At 43.2% G+C, this 23152-nt stretch overlaps 1 protein-coding gene across 1 annotated transcript in view; it reads right to left on the bottom strand.

Moving 5' to 3' along the window:
• Window positions 1-23152, bottom strand: part of LOC126235514 (uncharacterized) — a 177834-nt gene that overhangs the window by 109526 nt on the left and 45156 nt on the right. The window contains exons 4-5 of the mRNA XM_049944232.1: window positions 14459-14570; window positions 11245-11674 (exon numbers count right to left, since the gene is read on the bottom strand). Coding sequence (XP_049800189.1) covers window positions 11245-11674; window positions 14459-14570 — 542 coding nt within the window. The remainder of the gene's footprint in view (window positions 1-11244; window positions 11675-14458; window positions 14571-23152) is intronic.

The following is a 23152-nucleotide window of genomic DNA, read 5'->3' as shown; positions in this document are numbered from 1 at the left end:
CTGAAGAGAGAAGACAGAAAACAGAAATATTAAATATCGCCTCTAAAAATGTATTTACTCAGAACGTTTATACCACACCAGCGTCTGGCTGCCGTACGTTTAACAAATAGAGCTGCTGATATTAGCACTCCGGCAATGAAAAACAAGAGAACAAGATGCCAGGCCACTAAGGAAATCCAGTTACGTTACACGTAGAATACACTGTGAAATTAGTTCCTTTCATAGCTCATATTTCCAACAACCTCTTCTCCAGCCAGATTTCAGAGTGACAGGAAAGGGGTGAGGTCAGTACTGTTTACAAGAAGAGTAAAAAGTGCGGATACACGGAATTACAGACCAATGTCACTGACGTTGGAGGATCATAGAGCATATTCTATATTCAAACTTTACGACGTGACTGGAGGAAAACAAGTCTATTTCAAAAAATCAGAACAGATTCAAATACAATTCCGCCAGAGGTTAAATACAGCTTGCTTTCATCGTCCACGACAAATAAAGGTGAAACGGAAGATTGCTTCTTACTAGACTTGCGAAAGGCAAATACACGATGGGCTCGATGAGTATTTGACTAACGTGGTATAGTCCTCACACTGTTTGATACCCGGGGCATCAATCTCGTCAACACGACGTCAACGAACTACGTTTTCCTTTTTTTTTTGTGAGTCATCTGTTTTTTGACAGATTTGATGCTGCCCTCCATGAATTCCTCTCCTGTGCCACCCCTACATCTCGGAGAAGAACATTCTAACTAGGTCCTCAGTTATTTGCTGCATGTATTCCAACCTCTGTCTTCCTCCACAATTTTCACCCGCTACAGCTCCCTCTAGTACCATGGAAGTTATTCACTGATGTCATAACTGATGTCCTGCCAATCCATCCCTTCTTCTTCTCAGCTTTTTCCGTACGTTCCTTCCTCTCCCATTCTGCGAAAAACCTTCTCCTCCATTACGTTATCAGTCCACATAATTTTCAACATTCTTTTGCGGCACCACATCTCAAATTCTTCTAGTTTCCTCTGTTCCGGTTTTCCAACAGTCCGTGTTTCACTGCCATACAATTATATGCTCCAAACGTACATTCCAGAAATTTCTTGCTGAAGTTTCGGTCTACGTTTGATACTAACGAACTTCTCTCGGTCAGGAAAATCCTTTTTGCCAGTAATAGTCTGCTTTTTACGTCCTCCATGCTCCGTCAATCATGGATTATTTTGCTGTCTAGGTGGCAGAAACGCTTAACTTCATCGAATTCGTGATCACCAATCTTGGTATTTAGCTTCTTACGGTTCTCATTTTGCTACTTCTCATTACTTTCGTCTTTCTCCGATTTACTCTCTATCCATATTCTGTACTCATTAGACTGTTCATTCCAATTAGAAGACATCTTAATTCTTCTTAACTTTCACTCAGGATAGCAATGTCATGTTGACTGGAATACTCTCTTTCAAATTCTGAAGGTGGCAGGGGTAAAATACAGGGAGCGAAAGGCTATTTACAATTTATACAGAAACCAGAAGGCAGTTGTAAGAGTCGAGAGACATGAAAGGGAAGCAGTAGTTGGGAAGGGAGTGAGACAGGGTTGTAGCCTCTCTCCGATGCTATTCAATTTGTATATTGAGCAAGCAGTAAAGGAAACAAAAGAAAAGTTCGGAGTAGGTATTAAAACCCATAGAGAAAAATGAAAACTTTGAGGTTCGCCGATGACATTGTGATTCTGTCAGAGACAGCAAAGGACCTGGAAGAGCAGTTGAACCGAATGGACAATGTCTTGACATCAACCAAAGCAAAACGAGGATAATGGAATGTAGTCGAATTAAGTGAGGTGATGCTGAGGGAATTAGATTAGGAAATGAGACACTTAAAGTAGTAAAGGAGTTTTGCTATTTGGGGAGCAAAATAACTGATGATGGTCGAAGTAGAGAGGACATAAAATGTAGACTGGCAATGGCAAGGAAAGCGTTTCTGAAGAAGACAAAATTGTTAACATCGAGTATTGATTTAAGTGTCAGAAAGTCGTTTCTGAAGGTTTTTATATGGAGTGTAGTCATGTATGGAAGTGAAACATGGACGATAAATAGTTTAGACAAGAAGAGAATAGAAGCTTTCGAAATGTGGTGCTACAGAAGAATGCTGAAGATTAGATGGGTTGATCACATAACTAATGAGGAGGTATTGAATGGAATTGGGGAGAAGAGGAGTTTGTGGCACAACTTGACTCGAAGAAGGGATCGGTTGGTAGGACATGTTCTGAGGCATCAAGTTATCCCCATTTTGGTACTGGAGGGCAGCGTGGAGGGTAAAAATCGTAGAGGGAGACCAAGAGATGAATACACTAAGCAGATTCAGAAGGATGTAGGCTGCAGTAGGTACTGAGACATGAAGAAGCTTGCACAGGATAGAGTAGCATGGAAAGCTGCATCAAACCAGTCTCAGGACTGAAGACCACAATAACAACAAACAACAGCAATGTCATCAACAAATCGTATCATTGATATCCTTTCACCTTGAATTTTAATCCCACACCTGAACTTTTCTTTTATTTCCATCATTGCTTCGTCGATGTACAGATTGAACAGGAGGAACTAAAGACTACAACCCTGTCTTACACTCTTTTTAATCCTAGCACATCGTCCGTGGTCTTCCACTCTGATTATCCCCTCTTGGTTCTTGTACATATTGTATATTACCCGTCATTCCCTATGGATTACCAAATTTTTCTCAGAATTTCGAACATTTTGCACCCTTCGACATTTTCGTACACTTTTTGAAGTCGACATATCCTATTAACGTGTATTCATTTTTCTTTAGTCTCGCTTCCTTTATCAATCGAAATGTCAGAAATCCTCTGTGGTGCCTTTACCTTTTCTAAAGCCAAACTGATCGCCATCCAACACATCCTCAATTTTCTTTTCCATTGTCAGCAACTTGGATGCATGAGCTGTTAAGCTGATTGTGCGTTAATATTCGCAATTGTCGGCTCTTGCAGTCTTCGGAATTGTATGGATGTTATTTTTCCGAAAGTCAGATGGTATGTCGCCAGACTCATACATCCTGCACACAACGTGAGTAGTATTTTTGTTCCCACTTCCCCCAACAAATTTGTGAAATTATAATGGAACGTATCTGTCCCTTCCGCCATAAATCCTCCATAACTCATTTTAAATTCTAATTGTAATACTGGATCCCTTATCTCTTCTGAATCGATTTCTATTTCTTCTTCTATCACATCAGACAACTCTTCCCTCTCATGGAGGCCTTTAATGTACTCTTTCCATTCATTCGGTCTCTCTTCTTCATTTAACAGTGGTATTCCCAGTTCACTCTTAATGTTACCGCCCTTGCTTTTAGTTTCAACGAAGGTTCTTTTGGTTTTTCTGTATGTTGAGTCAGTCCTTCCGGCTGTCATTTCTTTCTCGATTTCTTCACATTTTTCATGCAGTCATTTCTCCTTAGCTTCCCTACACTTCCTATTTGTTATACATGGTTTCATCGCAGTTACTTTCTTTGTGCTGACGGTTTTCTGTCAAATTTCTGTGATTGCCTTTTCAGAGATGCCCATTTCTCTTCAACTGAATTGCCTACTGAGCTACTCCTTATCGCAGCATCTATAGCCTCAGAGAGCTTCAACCGTACCTCCTCAATTCTTAGTACTTCCGTATCCACTTCTTTTGGCACTGAACCTTCCTGACTTGTCTCTTGAACTTCGTCACTACCACATTGTGATCTGAGCCTATATCTGCTCCTGGATACGACATACAACCCAATATATTATTTCAGAATCTCTGTCTGACCATGATGTAATCTAACTGAAATATTCCCTTGTCTTCCTACCTTTACCAAGTACGTCGTGAGGTGGCGGGGCCAGCCTCCAGACGGCCATAGGTCAATGTCGAGACCTTACTGAGCTGGTCGCTTTCTGCCAACTTTCTGCAGTACCGGTGTCGATAGGTCTCCGGATCGCCGGGTAGCCGTGCGGTCTAGGGCGCCTTGCCACGGTTCACACGGCTCCCCCGTCGGAGATTAGTCATCCCTGGGCATGTGTGTGTCTGTGTGTGTGTGTGTTTTGTCCTTTGCGTAAGTTAGTTCAAGTTAGATTGAGTATTGTAAGCCTAGGTACCGGTGACTTCAGCAGTTTGGTCCCGTAGAACATACCACAAATTTCTAAAATTTCCATAGGTTTCAACAGCGTCTTCGACCGGATCCGCCTCCAGTTTCTTCTCTCGGTGTCGGAACGAATGGGGTTCCCATCGTCGTTCATAGCTTCCACCTGCCGCTTTGTTTGCAATGCCACATCCATGCTCCAGGCGAATGGACGTTTGGCTGGACCGATCCCTGACCAGCATTAGGTCAGTCAAGGATGCCCTCTGTCTACTACTTTGTATGCAAGCGCTCTCGAACCTGTTATCGAAGGCTTCCTACCCTGTCGTACAGGACATACGTCGCACAGCCACACTTCCACTGCCTGGCCTTTGTGGACGACGTCCTACTTCTCGCACGCCCTCCCACAAAATTACACGATGCCACAACTTCGATCCAACGTTATAGACAATCATCGGGTAGTCACCTCAACATTACCAAATCTATGATCACGAGCATCGAATGTGGACTCAAGGTGAGGGACCACTACTACTGTCCACTGTGACAATGCTCTGTTATCGTGTATCGACTTTACGGCCTCCACCGAGCGTGCAGCAGCGATATAATACCACTCAATCCATGATAAGATTTCAGCACTTCATTGATACGAATGGTCATCACGTCTAACACCTGTAAATGGACTTTCATGCCACCGTTTCGACCTTCGTTGACCTTCAAAGACCTTACTGTTAGACGTCATTGGATTCCTCTCGATAGCCGGTATCAGAAAATAAGTACCAAACTATAGCATCCAATTTAAAAAAAGAAAGCTGACCTTCATATCTCTGACTCGACCCAACCTAGCAACAAAAAACCAAAGACATATTATAGCTCCCATTGTCCCATGCAGCATTTGTCCCTCAAACTTTTCAGCCACTATGATACTTTCGGAGTTATTCGAGGTGGCAATAGTTAGTGACTCACCCTGTACGCCTTTCACTTTCATTTCACTTTAGAAATTTTCATACTTTTGTTTCCTTCCATTTTCGATATGTTGCTTCATTTGTTATGCTTACTAAAAACTTCTCATAAAGCCACCTTAATACCAGATTTTGCAGAAGTATATAATACTATCATTACATTAATTTGGTTTTAATAGCAACTTCATCCATCTTCACAAAGTTACTGACAATTTTTTCCACTAAATATTTATATTGTGTTTTTCATGTCTTTCACACATCAATAACTTTAAGTAATATTGTTATTTTGGGGTTTTCTTTAAACACACGGGAAATTGTCGAGATGGTGCCGTAGAGGGGCAGAAGGTCATTACTCAGTTTTGTACTACTCAAGTTACATCGCTTTTGTCTTTGCCCTCGACGAGTTGTCAAACAATAATTAATAATCCTTCTTTTTCCACCCTTCTTCTGTTTTTAGCCTGCGAACAGGATACAACTAAAGTCAGTTATCTACAAATCAATACTAGGTATTGATCTGAACTGAAAATTATGTACTTAAACTGCGAATCATGGTTGTCACTCTGCGATATTCTGTGTGATCAATTTGCCAAGAGCTTTCCATATGTGTATACGACTTTTCATGTTGGTTGAGTCAGAGGTTCTGTTGCCAGAGACCTGTGTCGTACAAATCAAAGCTCTATTACTGTATCGTATTGTACAGTTGTAGATCTGTGAAAGAGTTCGCGACTACAGTTTAGAAGTACAATATATGGGCTGTACATTAAATCACTATTGTTTGGAAAAAGACTGTTCATATACAGTTAAGTCTCTTTGCGTTTTTTAGTGTTCTTCCACAAATGAGCAAGCACAAGAGAGGCGTTGTGCGTCACAGTGGGGATTACTGTTAAAATTTCGAAAATATACGTTCGTAAAAGAGCCAACCAACATATTTGTTACTCCTACGTATTTTTCGCGGAAAGACCGTAAAAGCTATGACAGAGAGATTCGAGGTAATATGAAGGCTTATCACTAATAACACTCCCCTCGCCCTATCCGCTAATGTAACAGGAAACGGGGAAATTGATACCATTCAGAAAATAACATCCACCACAAGCCACAAGGTGACATATGGATTATAACTGTGTGTCCTATTACATATTTTATTATTTCCCAATTACATAAAAGCTTTATTTAAGTGAAATGTCGGGCCGGCCGGGGTGGCCGAGCTGTTCTAGGCGCTACAGTCTGGAACCACGCGACCGCTACAGTCACAGGTTCGAATCCTGCCTCGGGCATGGATGTGCGTGATGTCCTTAGGTTAGTTAGGTTTAAGTAGTCCTAAGTTCTAGGGGATTGATGACCTCAGATGTTAAGTCCCATAGCGCTCAGAGCCATTTGAACCATTTTTTTTAAGTGAAATGTCAACAACAAAGCCAGTCCAGGTACGTAATGACAGTTCAGGTGAGAACAATGGAGGAAAAATTAATTTGTTATTATAATGGTTTGATCTCACGTATGAATTTCATTGACAAAAGAAATTACAGGTCCAGAAATAATGAACGACAATATACACTCCTGGAAATGGAAAAAAGAACACATTGACACCGGTGTGTCAGACCCACCATACTTGCTCCGGACACTGCGAGAGGGCTGTACAAGCAATGATCACACGCACGGCACAGCGGACACACCAGGACCCGCGGTGTTGGCCGTCGAATGGCGCTAGCTGCGCAGCATTTGTGCACCGCCGCCGTCAGTGTCAGCCAGTTTGCCGTGGCATACGGAGCTCCATCGCAGTCTTTAACACTGGTAGCATGCCGCGACAGCGTGGACGTGAACCGTATGTGCAGTTGACGGACTTTGAGCGAGGGCGTATAGTGGGCATGCGGGAGGCCGGGTGGACGTACCGCCGAATTGCTCAACACGTGGGGCGTGAGGTCTCCACAGTACATCGATGTTGTCGCCAGTGGTCGGCGGAAGGTGCACGTGCCCGTCGACCTGGGACCGGACCGCAGCGACGTACGGATGCACGCCAAGACCGTAGGATCCTACGCAGTGCCGTAGGGGACCGCACCGCCACTTCCCAGCAAATTAGGGACACTGTTGCTCCTGGGGTATCGGCGAGGACCATTCGCAACCGTCTCCATGAAGCTGGGCTACGGTCCCGCACACCGTTAGGCCGTCTTCCGCTCACGCCCCAACATCGTGCAGCCCGCCTCCAGTGGTGTCGCGACAGGCGTGAATGGAGGGACAAATGGAGACGTGTCGTCTTCAGCGATGAGAGTCGCTTCTGCCTTGGTGCCAATGATGGTCGTATGCGTGTTTGGCGCCGTGCAGGTGAGCGCCACAATCAGGACTGCATACGACCAAGGCACACAGGGCCAACACCCGGCATCATGGTGTGGGGAGCGATCTCCTACACTGGCCGTACACCACTGGTGATCGTCGAGGGGACACTGAATAGTGCACGGTACATCCAAACCGTCATCGAACCCATCGTTCTACCATTCCTAGACCGGCAAGGGAACTTGCTATTCCAACAGGACAATGCACGTCCGCATGTATCCCGTGCCACCCAACGTGCTCTAGAAGGTGTAAGTCAACTACCCTGGCCAGCAAGATCTCCGGATCTGTCCCCCATTGAGCATGTTTGGGACTGGATGAAGCGTCGTCTCACGCGGTCTGCACGTCCAGCACGAACGCTGGTCCAACTGAGGCGCCAGGTGGAAATGGCATGGCAAGCCGTTCCACAGGACTACATCCAGCATCTCTACGATCGTCTCCATGGGAGAATAGCAGCGTGCATTGCTGCGAAAGGTGGATATACACTGTACTAGTGCCGACATTGTGCATGCTCTGTTGCCTGTGTCTATGTGCCCGTGGTTCTGTCAGTGTGATCATGTGATGTATCTGACCCCAGGAATGTGTCAATAAAGTTTCCCCTTCCTGGGACAATGAATTCACGGTGTTCTTATTTCAATTTCCAGGAGTGTATTTCTTCACGACATGTGGTAGATCCTGCCTTGTCCGCATGGCTAAATCATTACAGTAGTGTGTACTGTGCTCCAAATCGAATTCAAAGATCGATTCCAAATCGTGTCAAGTGCATTCTGTGAACGAATAAGGAACAGCCTTCTTGTCTAAAATCTGAACGACGATGTTACACGTTAGGGTGATTATTAGTGAAACAGTGATCCACATCGACAGTGAAAAATAAATCGACAAGAACGTAATGTTCGCCTCGTAGATATCGTGTTACCCAATATTTGGAATCACTATTGGATAGTCTCAGGCGGGACGTTTCGATAAATATAACGATGATGTGAACATTATTTTATTTCTGTAGTTTCTACATCTACATAGATACTCTGCAAGCCACAGTATGGTGCATGGCATAGGGTATCATTACTAGTCATTTCCTCTCCTGTTCCACTTGCAAATAGAGGGACGAAAAACGACTGTCTGTATGCCTTCGTATGAGCCCTAATTTCCTGAATCTTCTCTTTGTGCTCCTTACGCGCAATGTATGTTGGCGGCAGTAGATTCTAGTGGAGGTCAGTTTCAGACGCCAGTTCTTTAAATTTTATTTTTAGTGTTTCTCGAAAAGAACGTAGCCTCCCCACCAGAATTTCCCATTTGAATTCCATAACCATCTCAGTAACACATTATGTTCAGACCTACCGGTAACATATCTAGCGGCCTGCCTCTGAATTGCTTCGATGTCTTCCTTCAGTCCGACTAGTTACGGATCTTAAGCACTAGAGCAGTACCAGCGTGCCATAGCGGTCTCCCTTACAGGTGAACCGCTCTTTCCTAAAATTCTACCAATGAACCAAAGTCGACCGTTCCATTTCGTAGCCAACGTTACGCCCAGATATTTAAAAGACTTGACTGTGACAAGGACACTAGTAGTACCGTATTCAAGCATTACAGGTTTTTTCTTCCTACTCACTCGCATTAACTTACATTTTTCCACATTTAGAGCTAGCAGCCATTCATCACATTAACTGGAAATCCAGTCTAGGTTGTTTTGTGTCTTCCTACAGTCATTAAACTTCGGCACGTTACCGTACACCACAGCAACATCAACAAACAATCACAGACTGCTGCCCACGCAGTCCGCAAAACCATTCGTGTGTGTAGAGAACAACAGCGAACCGCTCACACTCCCTGGGACACATCTGACGATAACCTTGTCTCTGATGAACACTCGCCGTCGATGATGACATACTGGGTTCTATTACTTAAGAAGTCTTCGATCCATTCACATATCTTTGAACGTATTCTGTATATTTGTACCGTCGTTAACAGCCTGGAAAGGGATACAGTGTCAAATGCTTTCCGGATATCTAGAAATATGGGTCAGCTTGTTGCCCTTCATCCACATTTCGTAGCATACTATGTGAGTAAAGGTCAAATTGAGTTTCACATGAGCGATGCTTTCTAGAACCATGCGGATTCGTGGGCATAATCTTCTCATTCTCAAGAAAGGTTAATATATTCGAACTGAGAATATGTTCAAGGATTCTGCAGAAAACCCGAGTTAGGGATATTGGTCTGTAATTTTGCGGGTCGGGTCTTTTAAACCTTCTTATATACTTGAGCCGCCTGCGCTATTTGCCGGGACTTCGTGCTGGGCGAGAGATTCACGATAAATGCAGGCTAGGTAATGGCCCACGACGTAGAGTACTCTTTGTAACACCGAATTGGGATTCCATCCAGACTTGGTGATTTATTTGCTTTCAAATTTTTCACTTGTCATCCATACGGGACTCTGTCCGTTGCACGATTCCCCTGTATGAACGACTTTTGAGCTTGAAGTCGGCTTTCGTTTTGCTGTCTTCAGCTGCCATACCAGACTGATCAATAAGGGACTGAATGGAAGCTATAGACCCTCTATGAATTATATACATACATACATACATACATACATATATATATATATATATATATATATATATATATATATATATATATATATATATATTTTTTTTTTTTTTTTGAGTCGTCAGTCTTCTGACTGGTTTAATGCGGCCCGCCACGAAATCCTCTCCTGCGCCAACCTCTTCATTTTAGAGTAGCACTTACAAACTACGTCCTATATTGTTTGCTGGATGTATTCCGTACTCTGCCTTCCTTCACAGTATTTGCGACTGTACATACGACCAGACATTTCTTGGGTTCTCTGCCAGATCTTTTGCTAAGGTTCGACGCTGGTGGTTGCATGCTTCGCACATAGACCTTTTGACCTTTTGATAGATGCACGAATCTCTTCTAACCTTCACTTGTCGTCATTTGTGCATCACTTTTGAAACGAGAACTCAACAGCCTGTGCTTCCTCAACACATTCCTAATTTCTTTGTTAAACGTTGGTGGATTTTTCCTTCCTGTATCCACTTACTGGGCACATTACTCTCCAACCCATGCTTTACAATCTGCTTAGTTTCATGTGGATGCGTTACTTAATCATCATTCTGCCTAATATCACACAACCTGCTTGGAAGCGATAGAATGAAAAATAAGACATAGAATCTAATCGCTATTGTGTTTCTATTACGCTAAAGAATTTTAATGTTCTCTGTATTTCAGTTGTTTTTGCATTCAGTAACTTACCAGTGAATAAGGGCGATCTGCATGGCTTTAGACACAAAATTGTCACTTAAGTTATATAAGTTGAGAACATGTGAAGTACATGACAAAAATCACAGAGGTTTGAGTTGCTTTGTCGCATATATGTTCGAAAATAGTGATGAGTACCATTAAAGGGTAGAACGGAATATAGCAGAAATCTCGATTATAAACAAGGTTGGTTGTGAACATAAGATGGAGTAAATCTTAAGGAATTTCTTAACTGCAGATTTTATTATTTTTGTAGTTACAAAAAGTATGGAATGATTTATGAATGACACTGTGTGTTGTTTGAGATGTTGGCGTCAGCTGCTGATGTTAGTGGCCATATTTCCCGTAGCCTCCATACCCTCCAGCAATGCCTCCAGAGATACCCCCAGCGTAGCCACCACCGTAGCCACCGCCGATGGCACCACCGTAGCCACCACCGTAGCCTCCTCCGTAGCCTCCACCAAAGCCGCCGCCGTAGCCGCCTCCGAGACCTCCGCCGACACCAGCTCCACCTCCCACGACGACAGGTACCGGCTGGTTTACGACGACGGGCTGTGGTACTGGCACGGGGACAGGGCTAGGGACACTCACAGGTACTGGGACTGGCCTCTGCACGGGGACAGGGTACGGCTGTGGGACGGGCACCGGTACAGGCCTGTTGACTGGCACCGTGACAGGAACCCTGACTGGTACTGGGACAGTACGCTGCACTGGTACTGGGTACGGGATGGGCACCTGCTTGGTGATGGCGATGTTGGTGACGCGAGCGCCTCCAACAGCAGAGGCGATGCCGCCTCCATAGCCGCCTCCATAGCCGCCTCCAAAGCCACCTCCATAACCACCAGCGTAGCCACCCCCGTATCCACCACTGATCCCGCCGCTGCTGTAGCTGCTGGCGCCGATGCCGTGGTCGATAGTCGATCCGTACCCACCGCCGCCATAGCTACCCAGGTAGCCAATCAGCCCACGCTTTTCCACTTGCTTCTCCTCGGCCAGAGCCAGTCCAAACAGCAACACACAGACCTGAAAAAGTTTTCTTGGTATGGAATGTGTACCATGTCTGCTGTACGGTTACGATTAACAGCACGTCTCACAGAAGACTGCTCACGGTGCAGACGTTAACAGTTTATAAATATTACGCCAGCCTTTCATTATATATAAGAAACACTGAAAATTTCATGCACTCTGAATATGGAGAACAAGATTTAAGAAAGCAGAAAAAGAATACCGGGGGTCTTTTAGATCAGTGTAACTTTTGGTAAGAAAGGGGTATCCAGAGAGGCATTTCTGACTTTGTGCTTGATAATAGATGCAAAAGTTACGAAAAATACATCCATCCGATTTGACAACTTAGAGGAAGGGTTCGACAATGCAGTATTGTGCGTGCTGTTTGAAATTTTTAAATTTGGGGTAAACTATAGGTAAAGGTGGGGTAAGAGAGAATAGTATTGCTGGCAAAAAAAAAAAGAACGAAATTCCCAGATTAATAGGGTGTAAGACTTATGGTCTCTCATGGCCTGTCTATATGTGTATTCAATAATAACGGAAATAAAAGAATGTTTCAGGAGTGAAATTGATACATCCCAGGACCTGTTGAATGGAATGAACAACTTAATCAGCACAGAATATGGACTGACAGTAAATCGAAGAAAGACGAAAGTAATGAACAGTAGCATAGATGAAATTAGCGATAAACTTAACATTACAATTAGTGACTACGATGTAGGCGAAGTAAAGGAATTCAGCTAAACTGGATAAAAATAACACAAAATGGGGAAAGGAAGGAGGACATAAAAGGTAGATTAGGACAGGCAAAGAGGGCATTTTTTTCCAAGAGAGGTCTGTTAGTAGCAGACATTTCAGAAAGAAATTTCTGAGAATCTACATTTAGAGCACAACATTCTATGGCAGAGGATCATCGGCTAAAGAAAAATAGGAAAAAAGTGAATCGAAGGGTATGATATGTGGTGCTATGGAAGGTTGTTGAAATTTAGGTGGACTAATAAGGCAAGGAATAATGATTTTCTCCTCTGAATCGGCGAAGAAAGAAGCATTTGAGAAACATTGACAAATGGTTCAAATGGCTCTGAGCACTATGGGACTCAACTTCTAAGGTCATCAGTCCCCTAGAACATAGAACTACTTAAATCTAACTAACCTAAGGACATCACACACATCGATGCCCGAGGCAGGATTCGAACCTGCGACCTTAGCGGTCGCGCGGTTCCAGACTGTAGCGCCTAGAACCGCTCGGCAACCCCGGACGGCAACATTAACAAGAAGAAGTGACAGGATGATGGGACATGCGTTAAGATATCAGGGAAGAACTTGAACGGTACTAGAGAGAGCAGTAGAGGGTTAAACCTGCGTAAGAAGACAGAGATTTGAGCACGACCAAAAAAATTCAAGTAAATGAAGACATAGGATGCAGTTGCTATTCTGTGATGAAGAGGTTGGCACAGGACAGGAATACGTGGCGGGCTACCTCAAACCAGTTAGAAGACTATTAAAAATGTGAGTCTTAAATGGGAACCATTAGTTCATTACATAAATCCAGTGTCCAGTTCAATTTCCGCTAAGAGACATTTAATGTGTTACTTCTCCCAAAGAAAATTAGTGGACATACTTATATGCCTTTGCTAACTTGAACAATTTACTATTAAAGGGTTACTGTTCACTAACTGCAATAGCTAGAAGAGTCCTGCTTTCCGATAGACCGACGAGTGAATTTATTATTAACTCATTCTTCAATTTAATCCATCAAGCAGTTGTGTGATGAGTAGAGAATTATTTATGAGGAAATAAAAACTTACATGTTTCACTATTTCGGTCAGAAACCTGCGCTTAGCGGAACACAATTACTGCACAACACGTCTAACATTGCAGACTTGACAAGAACACATAAAAGAAGAAACTAAGAGAGTTATCAATGAATGGCAATGAATGGTTATTAAAACTGATAGAAAAAGTAAGTTTCTGCTGTTTGTTTGAATTGGTGGACATCATCAACAAGGAATACCTCATAGTAGGTATCAATCGCGATGTTGGACCTCTTAGAGTTGGCACATACCTACCAAAAGATATTACTCCCGACTTCGATCTCTGTCTGGGAACATTACATTGGTCATTGGTCTGCTAACAGTTATGTAATCCAAACGGTCTATCAGCGCGATTTTGGCTCTTTTGAGACGAAATAGTAACCTATGCATATTATTTAATTCCTATTTAATATCTAAACTTGTATTTTCAGAGACGCAGCAGTGTGTTTGCCAGAGTTTGTGCAATGAAGTTTTGATGTTGACGCTTATGTAGAAATGGAAGCCTTACCGGCGGAACAAAAATCTTAAAAATGTTTAAGAAACAACGTAAAGACTAACAAAATATCAGCTTGTCTTCTAGTAAGTTCCACGAACAAGTGCTCTCAGTGCAGAAAGCAATGCATTAGAAATAAAGAACCTGGTATGTGATAAAAGAGAAATTTCCATATAATCTCTCAGCCTGCTGGATGTCCAAAAATTGTTTGCTGTTTCTGCTCTTTGTTAAAATAACTTTCGTCTAGATTGTATATATGTGTGTCAGAGAGAATACTGCTGAGGACATAAGGTTCAGTTACTGGTTCGTATTTCCTTTATGTATTCATTTGTTATTCCATGAATAAATAGAGGAGTGATTTTGTGCTAATCACGTGTGAATGCAGTTGGTATGAAGTTCATTATAAACAACATGAGAAGAGAAGACTGAAGCTGCTCACACTAATGAGGGCGTTTTGAGGAACGACAGAAGCGTGGATAAGAGGCACATTCTTACCAGGATCCTCATTGCGCTGCTGAAGATGGTGGATGCGTCGCAGGCAATAATTGATGCTGCCTGAGCTTCTCTCTGGAGCTTATATACACTACCCTTCCCTTCCACCTCCGGTCTAATTACACGCTAGTGGCGTACTCTCCGGAGCGTAGAGCTAGATTGCAGTTTCACGAAAGCGTTAGTGAAATACCGTGGACTATTATGTAATTTCATCAGTAAGTACTAATACATTGTCTCTTACCTCTTTTCCTTGTCAGAATTACGGTTATACATTTTCGACCGAAAGCTGTCAAAGGTGACGCTGAAACCCGTGGAAATTCGGAAAGAATTTCGGTTCATAACGGGGAAAAATTAAAATTGATTTAAAAGAAAGTTAAAAATCTGCTGAAGCACGTGCTGGTACAGCAAAACTTGTAGATCGGACGCTTACGATGTAGGGAGTAAAATCAGGTAGAAATCAATCCATGCACGTTCGCACTAGCGTAATGTTTTCCTCAGTTCCAGTCTGGAACTGCATTTTTACGAGGCATCACATTAGCGTTTACGCAACTGTCACTGTGGTGCACGATTTCTGCAATACTAAGAGCAGCGATTACACACTCCACACACCAAATGACCAAAATTTAAGTAGCGACGAAGATCGAGCTAACTTACAAAAATTAAATAAGTAGAAAAGAGAAAATTATTCTTGTGAATGTTAACAGAAATAAAAGAGGTTTCATCCCAGGAACAAGTAGAAGAGGATACTTGTCTGAGGACTGATTGTCAGAAAATGAGATATATGTTCTGTATTTTTACGAACAATAGTAGCAGAAATGCTATGTCATCGCAGTAACTGGCGACAATAAACATGTAAATAAAAGAAGCACATTTTGTATGTGTAAAACACGTGTCAGTTACATCACTACAATAGTAAATAACTGTTATAGACAACAGTTGGTCAAAATCTTTAGTGTATATCAAAATTATTAAAACGGTTAATATTGGAATGGCCATCCATGGCTGTAACTATGGTATGACAATATGTACAGTCATAATCTTCTTAGACAGTCTTAATTATCACTAAACATAGCTGCTAATATAAGTATAACGAAAAGGCTGCAGCCACCCTAAAGTAAGTCATCTAAAAGTTCAAAAAAGAATATTTCTCTAAAATCAAGATGTTCGTTCAACAGCGATAGTGTTTTTTTTAATGTGCATAGAGAGTTTGAAGATGGTATTGTCCAAGTTTAATACCAGAATCTTGACGGTAATGTACAGTCCATGTAAATGATCGCTTAAGCGGTTTCTTCTGATCACTGGAGGCCATATTGTGGCAGTTAGGCTTTCGCTACCACCGTCGACCAAAACTGAAGCACGAAGGTCGACTTCCAAGCTACCAGACATCCGTTACCTCCTCAGAGTACCGTACTCTGCCACGGCTACCGATACTGACAAGCCATTGATAACAGCAGCCAGGTAGAGCTACCTCTGCTGCAGCGAGTACATACAAATGCCCACAAGGGAGCAGTCTGCACACAATAACGATTACAGCACGCCTGTCATTTTCTTTTACTTAAATCAAGAATGATAGGATTGGAGACGTAAAATTTTACGTGTGTATTTAATTTATATATTTATTGCTCTATCAATTTTTCTTATAAATTCGACTAAACCAATCAATGTAGTATATCTCACGCGTGATTGGTTATCAATGATGTAAAGTCCGCCCCCGGTAGCTGAGTGGTCAGGGCGACAGAATGTCAATCCTAAGGGCCCCGGTTCGATTTCCGGCTGGGTCGGGGATTTTCTCCGCTCAGAGCCTGGGTGTTGTGTTGTCCTTATCATCATCACTTCATCCCCATCGACGCGCAGGTCGCCGAAGTGGCGTCAACTCGAAAGACTTGCACCCGGCGAACGGTCTACCCGACGGGAGGCCCTAGTCACACGACATTTAGATTTAACGATGCAGCTTACAGTATATAAACTCGACCAAAGCTGTCCTATTCATCAGAGATAGCCTTACTTCTACGATTTCACGCCATCTGCCGCCACTAGCAGTCGCAGTGGGTATAACATCTTACTTTTTAATTATTGTAGCTTATTTTTTAGGCTGTCAGGTGCGAAAGTTACCGAGCTATTTGTTTAATAAGTCACGGCTGCAAAATACTGACACGAATCCTTTACAGAGGAATGGAAAAACTAGTAGAAGCCGACCTCGGGAAGGATAGTTTGGAATCCGGAGAAATGTAGGAACACACGAGGCAATGCTTGATCCTACGACTTCTCATAGAAGATAGGTTAAAGAAAGGCAAACCTACGTTTATAGCATTTGTAGACTTACAGTAAGGCTTTTGACGATGTTGAATGGAATACTCTCATTCAAATTCTAAAGGTGGCAGAGGTAAAATACAGGGAACGAAAGGCTATTTACAATTTGTACAGAAACCAGATGTCAGATATAAGAGTCGAAAGAGAAGCAGTGGTTGAGAAGGGAGTGAGACAGGTTTTAGCCTATCCCAGATGATATTCAGCTTGAATATTGACCAGGCAGTAAAGGAAAAAATTAAAACTGTGGTGTAGGAATAAGGGGAGAAGAAATAAAAACTTTGAGGTTTGCCGGTAACATTACAGTTCTGTACGACGGAAAAGGACTTGGAAGAGCAGTTTAACGGAATGGACAATGTCTTGAAAGGAGTATATAAGATGAACATCAACAAAGGCAAAGCGAGGATTTTGAAATGTTGTCGCATTAAATCAGGTGATAGGGAATTACATCAGGAAATGAGACAGTGAAAGTAGTAGATGAGTTTTGCTCTTTGGGAAGAAAAACAACGGTTGATGGTCGAAGTATTTAGGATATAAAATGTAGACTGGCAATGGCAAGGAAATCGTTTTTGAAGAAGAGAAATTTGTTAACATAGAGTGTCGATTTAAGTGACAGAAAGTCGTTTCTGAAAGCTATGTATGGAAGTGAGCTATGTATGGAAGTGAAACATGCATGATAAACGGTTTAGACAAGAAGAGAAGAGAAGCTTTTGAAATGTGATGCTATAGAAGAATACTGAAGATTCGGAGGAGGTACTGAAGAGAATTGGGGAGAAGATAAATTTTTGGTACAACTTGACTAAAAGAAGAAACCGGTTGGTAGGACACGTTTTGAGGCCCAAGGGATCACCAATGTACTAGAGCAGAGAAGCGTGTTGGTGGGGGGGGGGGGGGAGGGGGGGTAGAAATCGTAGAGGTAGACCAAGAGGTGAATACAATATGCAGATAAAGAGGGATGTAGGTTGCAGTAGTTACTCGGAGATGAAGAGGCTTGCACAGGATAGGGTAGGATGGAGAACTGCATCAAACCAGTCGTTGGTCTGAAGACCACAACAGCAAAAACATATTTTAGGCGTCGTTTAGCTGTATTTTCATTCATCTGTACTGAATACGTATTATTAGTGTGTTGCAGCGAGGAAAAGCCGGAAGATGGTCTGAGTCAAGCGCCGAAACCGATTGCTAACAATTAAAAAATCTGAAAACGTGATCGAGGGTGTTTTATTTGACTTTTAGCATTTAATGTAGATTACTGTGCGCCAATTACAGAATACTTCCTAAATTTTAATAACAGAAATGTGCATAGTAGTAAACGACAATAGGCTCCACTGTCGAAACATCATCGAATAACAGTGTTTACAATATGATACATGAAATTAAAACACTGAAAATAAGTCACCGCTAACATTTGGTGACTCTGTACACAATAACATTTCCAGAAACTGATCTAGAGAGAGTTAGAGTTTAGAGGAAAACAGCAAAATTTTGTTTGCTACTTCACATGCTATAGCCTACGAGTACCTTGTAAGAATGGCATCATGGTAAAGACCACATAGAATCGTGGGTGACGCCACTCTGAAACAGCGCCGTATGAGCTACTTCCAATCCAATTTTGACTGTCGTATCACTCACTATGAACCATAAAATCACCTCATGAAATAATATCCCCTACGGGTCATTATTCGACTCAGTTCATGATACAGGACAACATAGTATTTGTAAGTGGAAAAGAAATTATTTAGAACCACTATATGGGGCACTACAAAATAAGAGAGAGCTGTAAAACTACGGCAGAATACACCTTGTTGTGGCAACCGTAGAAATCGTATACTGAGCGTAAATGGCTTAGAGTTTTACAAGTTTTAATATTTTAAGATGCGAACTGTTTACAACACACTTTATGGTTTAAAAGTTTTAAACTGACTGTATGAGAACGGCTGCAGCCTGTGTATAAGAGACTGAGAATTTGGCTTATGTTTACAACCACCAAACTATAAAGCACACATACTTACCGTAGGAAAGGCACTGTTGAAAGTTTGCTAAGGCAGGCTTACGGTAATGTTGTTGGGGCAGTTTTGTAACTGTAGTTGCCGTGAACACCGGCATGGCGCCAAATCTTCGCATCAGTTTTGTGGATGTCTAAGTTGTCTCCCGCCAATGAACTATGAAAATAATGGAAAATCGATGGAACGAGCTCGATCGGCAAACAAATTCAAAGTTTTAGCGGTCCACCTTCCTCTCAGCAAAGGATGCCTTTCAACAATGTCTAGCCTGGGATAGGAACACCCGCCAAAAGTTGCTTACGAATAGGTGCTAGGTCAGAGTCTTGTTTACACTTTAAATCGCTGAAGAGCTGGGGAACCTCGGTTAGAACACTGCCCGGAAGAACGCCTGTCTCAGGAAGACGTCGAGGAACTAGCTCACGCTTCTCTCCGAACATCCGACTGAAGACTGAATTCATCAGCAACCAAGTTATCAGAACCTCTAATATGGCACATTTGAAAACGGAAGATGGAGATACGGAGGGCCACCTCGCGATCCTTCCTGTCTTTCTACGCCGAGGAGGACCCAACTAAGGGGTTGGTTGTCAGTCTAGAGATCGGACTCCCGGTGTTCGAAGTAAAATTTAAATTTCTCGAGAGCGAACAAGACAGCCAATAACTCACACTCGTAAACAGAGTATATAAGTTCGGCGCCCGCCGATCTTCTAGAGATGTGACGAAGGACGCTTCTTTATCTTGCTGGAGCAATACCGTGGCAACACCAGCATTGGAGGCATCGGTCTGGACAACGAATCTTTGATCAAAATGGGGGATAGCTAAGACCGGCGGATTAGTTAAGGCAGTTTTAACTGCATCAAAGGCGGCCTGCTAGTTTTCTTCCAACACGAAATTTTGCCCCTTCCTACGCTGATTGTTAAGGGGGGCGACGGCAGCGATTTGGGCAAAATTAGGCACGAACTTGTGAAAGTGATTTGCCATGCCAATAAACCTAGGAATGCCGCTCTTGTTTACCGGAGGGGGAATGTTCCTTAGGCAGCGGTCGACTCTAATTCCGTCACCGGACACCAACTGCCCCACAAACGAAACTTGGCACCTGTCCAAAGTTACATTCGATGGTTTAACGGTCAGACCAGCCTTCCGCAGTCTAACTAAAACCTGACGAAGATATTCAAGATGTCCGCTGAACGACCGATTATAAATGGCCACATCGTCTAAGTAGTTATAGACTAACGAAACCCTAAATTTCCCAACACGTGAGCCATAAACCGGGACAGGACGCAGCACCAGTGGACAAAAGAAAAGCTGTTGAATTTGTATTGGTTCCAATCAGTAGAGAAGGCGGTGGCTGGCTTGGAATCTTCACTAAGAAGTATTTGATAATATGTCTGATTTAAATCGAGCATGGTGAAATAAGAGGGACCCCGAAAACATATAAAGGCGTTATAGAGGTCTGGAAGTGGCACTGACTCTAAAATTACTTTCTAATTAAGGGCACGATAATCAGTAAATGACCTCTAATCATTATCTCGACCCTTGGGAGCCAAAAAGATCAGGGAGGCGAAGGGGAAGCGGATGGTCCAATTGCTCTCTGGCCGAGCATATGATTTGTCTTCTCCCAAAGGACAGCCATCTTGTGTGGGGAGAAGCGGTTAGGCGCTTGTCGTACCGAGACATCATCAGTAAGACGAACCTTGCACTGGATGATTCTATCAGTCAAGACATCAGAAAACTCACGCAAAACGCTTAACAATTCTCGCTCCTCCCTGACTCCCAAATGACTGACGTCAAATTCTGGGTCGTGCAGCTGGAGAGAATTGACATCACCGGCAGAACGGTACGAACACAGCGCTATCATTTCTGAAGAAAATTTAAAGTAAAGGCTGTCAGGACCAAAGTCGAGCATCAGACCAGTCCACCACATAAAGTCTCTCCAAATGCTTAGCGTGACAAACTCCTCGCAAGAAAAAGGCAATCGTCCGAAAAACCCATAAATAGTCAGTTTCCCCTTTATTTCTCCAACCAGAGGTAACCCATTGGAAGCACGACATGTCTGAGAAGAACGGCGTACAGGAGGGAACTTGCAAATGTTCCTGAACTCTGAAAACCAACTGTAATTAGGAAGTGAAACAGCGCTACTGAAATCTAACAAGACACAAAAAGGCATAGACCAGCACAAATGTAGGGGAGTGGAGAACGCTTAGCAGCAATGATGAGGGTACAGCGGGCTGGAGGCCTCCGCGAACGGCGTCCCACTTTCCCTGATGGCGTCAGCAACTAGGTCTTGATGGATGCTCGACAGGACGTTCCCACATCAAATGATCATTGGACCAACGATGAAAGTATAGTCTCCACAGGCGTTCCGGAGATAAAGAAGGACGAATGTCATTAAGCGAGGGAAGGCTTGAAGCTCGGCCTCCTCGGTACTGACCACGCTTTTCATCAGCAAACCTTAAGGCTTCAGTAGAACCGAATAACTGGTTTAGTTCCGAAATGGTGGTAGGTTACTGCCAAAAATTATGTGCGTTCGGTCCTCGGGCATAATCCCTTCTGAAATGGTAGAAACGACCTCCTGTTATCCGACAATCATGTACAAGGCGGCAACTTCTGTCAAAACACGCACTCATTCTGGAAACATCCCCTAGGCTGTGGCTAAGCCATGTCTCCGCAATATCCTTTCTTTCAGGAGTGCTAGTACTTCATGGTTCGCAGGAGAGCTTCTGTTAAGTTTAGTAGGTAGGAGACGAGGTACTGGCGGAAGTGAAGCTGTGAGGACGGGGCGTGAGTCGTGCTTGGGTAGCTCAGTTGGTTGAGGACTTGCCCGCGACATGCAAAGGTCCTGAGTTCGAGTCTCGGTCCGGCACACAGTTTTAATCTGCCAGGACGTCTCACGCACTATAAGGGCTCATACGGTGCCTGAAGGTGGCAATAATGTGTCCATTCTAATTCACTGTCGACACGCGGTGACAGCCGCACTTCGTTAATACGCCGTCTCAAATCAGTTCGAATACACCGACTTTGGAGGACCTCGGTCAGAAGTTCCCTTATGGATCCGGGGGCTATCGGTGACAATAAACAAGGATAATGGTATGAGACAGCTGAAAAGCGTCGACATGACGTTCGTAAGGGAAACTTAGCCAGAGTACACGCTCCGCCTGAACTAACTTCGGTTTCCAAAGGATGCCCAGGTCGAGTTCCCTGATCTCAATCGGTCGGAGCCGAAACTGCCACCTGGTCATCAAGGACTTCCACTTCCAACTCGCCCGCATCTCGTGGTCGTGCGGTAGCGTTCTCGCTTCCCACGCCCGGGTTCCCGGGTTCGATTCCCGGCGGGGTCAGGGATTTTCTCTGCCTCGTGATGGCTGGGTGTTGTGTGCTGTCCTTAGGTTAGTTAGGTTTAAGTAGTTCTAAGTTCTAGGGGACTTATGACCACAGCAGTTGAGTCCCATAGTGCTCAGAGCCACTTCCAACTCTAAGGTACTAGTTTAAATTAACAATTTCTCAATCTCAACCTGTAACTTATCAACCGCCTTATAAGCTGGAGACCCCACAAATCAGCCAACGATTATTTCAGTGTCAAAGTTGAGTTCGTATTCTTAATAATTGTTTTTGGGTGCGTTTATGGTCCCTAAATAAACTAAAATTTCGGTCTAGGTCCTGTAAGTCAGAAAACAGGTAAAAATTACGACATATACCTCGTCAATGACGGCCACAGTAAAGACGACCGGACGAGACCAGACAGCACGTAATCGGGCCACAAGTACAGGGAACCTTCCGACGTTCTCTTGATGCCTCAGTCAGAGCTCACACTGAAATTCCTCCCGCCAGAAGTCTTGTTCTCCATCATGCCGACCCATATCTGAAACAAACATAATATATTATACCTAGTATACGAGTTAAACAGCAACAAATGACTTCTAAGAGGAGGACAACCATGCTCCATACCATTGAGATCTTAGTGGACGCCTCAGAATACAATAATTTAACAGGCGGGGAGAATGTTCAGGCTGACTTTATTGAAAGTCTTTTATTGTGTCATAATAGTACGTAACCATTTATTTAACAAGATATACATAAAACATAAATAACATATAAATCAATAATAACTGTTTGATTTCAGTGCGACAAACCAAAAAATACCAAACACACAATAAATATTTCTTTTTCTTTTCATGAAATTTAATGCTTAATTAAAAGTAACAAGTTCAACATTAGTAAAAATGCAACTCGATAGCCCTGTCCGGAGCTCGTGGTCTCGCAAAAGCGTTCTTGATTCCCGAGCACGAGGTCCCGTGTTCGATTCCCAGCGGGGTCAGGGATTTTAAACTGCCCCGAGATGACTGGATGTCTGTGTTGTCCTCATCATATCATCATCATTCATAAAAGTGGCGAG

Source organism: Schistocerca nitens, chromosome 2, assembly GCF_023898315.1.
Source record: "Schistocerca nitens isolate TAMUIC-IGC-003100 chromosome 2, iqSchNite1.1, whole genome shotgun sequence".
Lineage (NCBI taxonomy): Eukaryota > Metazoa > Arthropoda > Insecta > Orthoptera > Acrididae > Schistocerca > Schistocerca nitens.
Note: the sequence above shows the minus strand (reverse complement) of the source record. Positions and strands in the feature narration are given on the sequence as shown.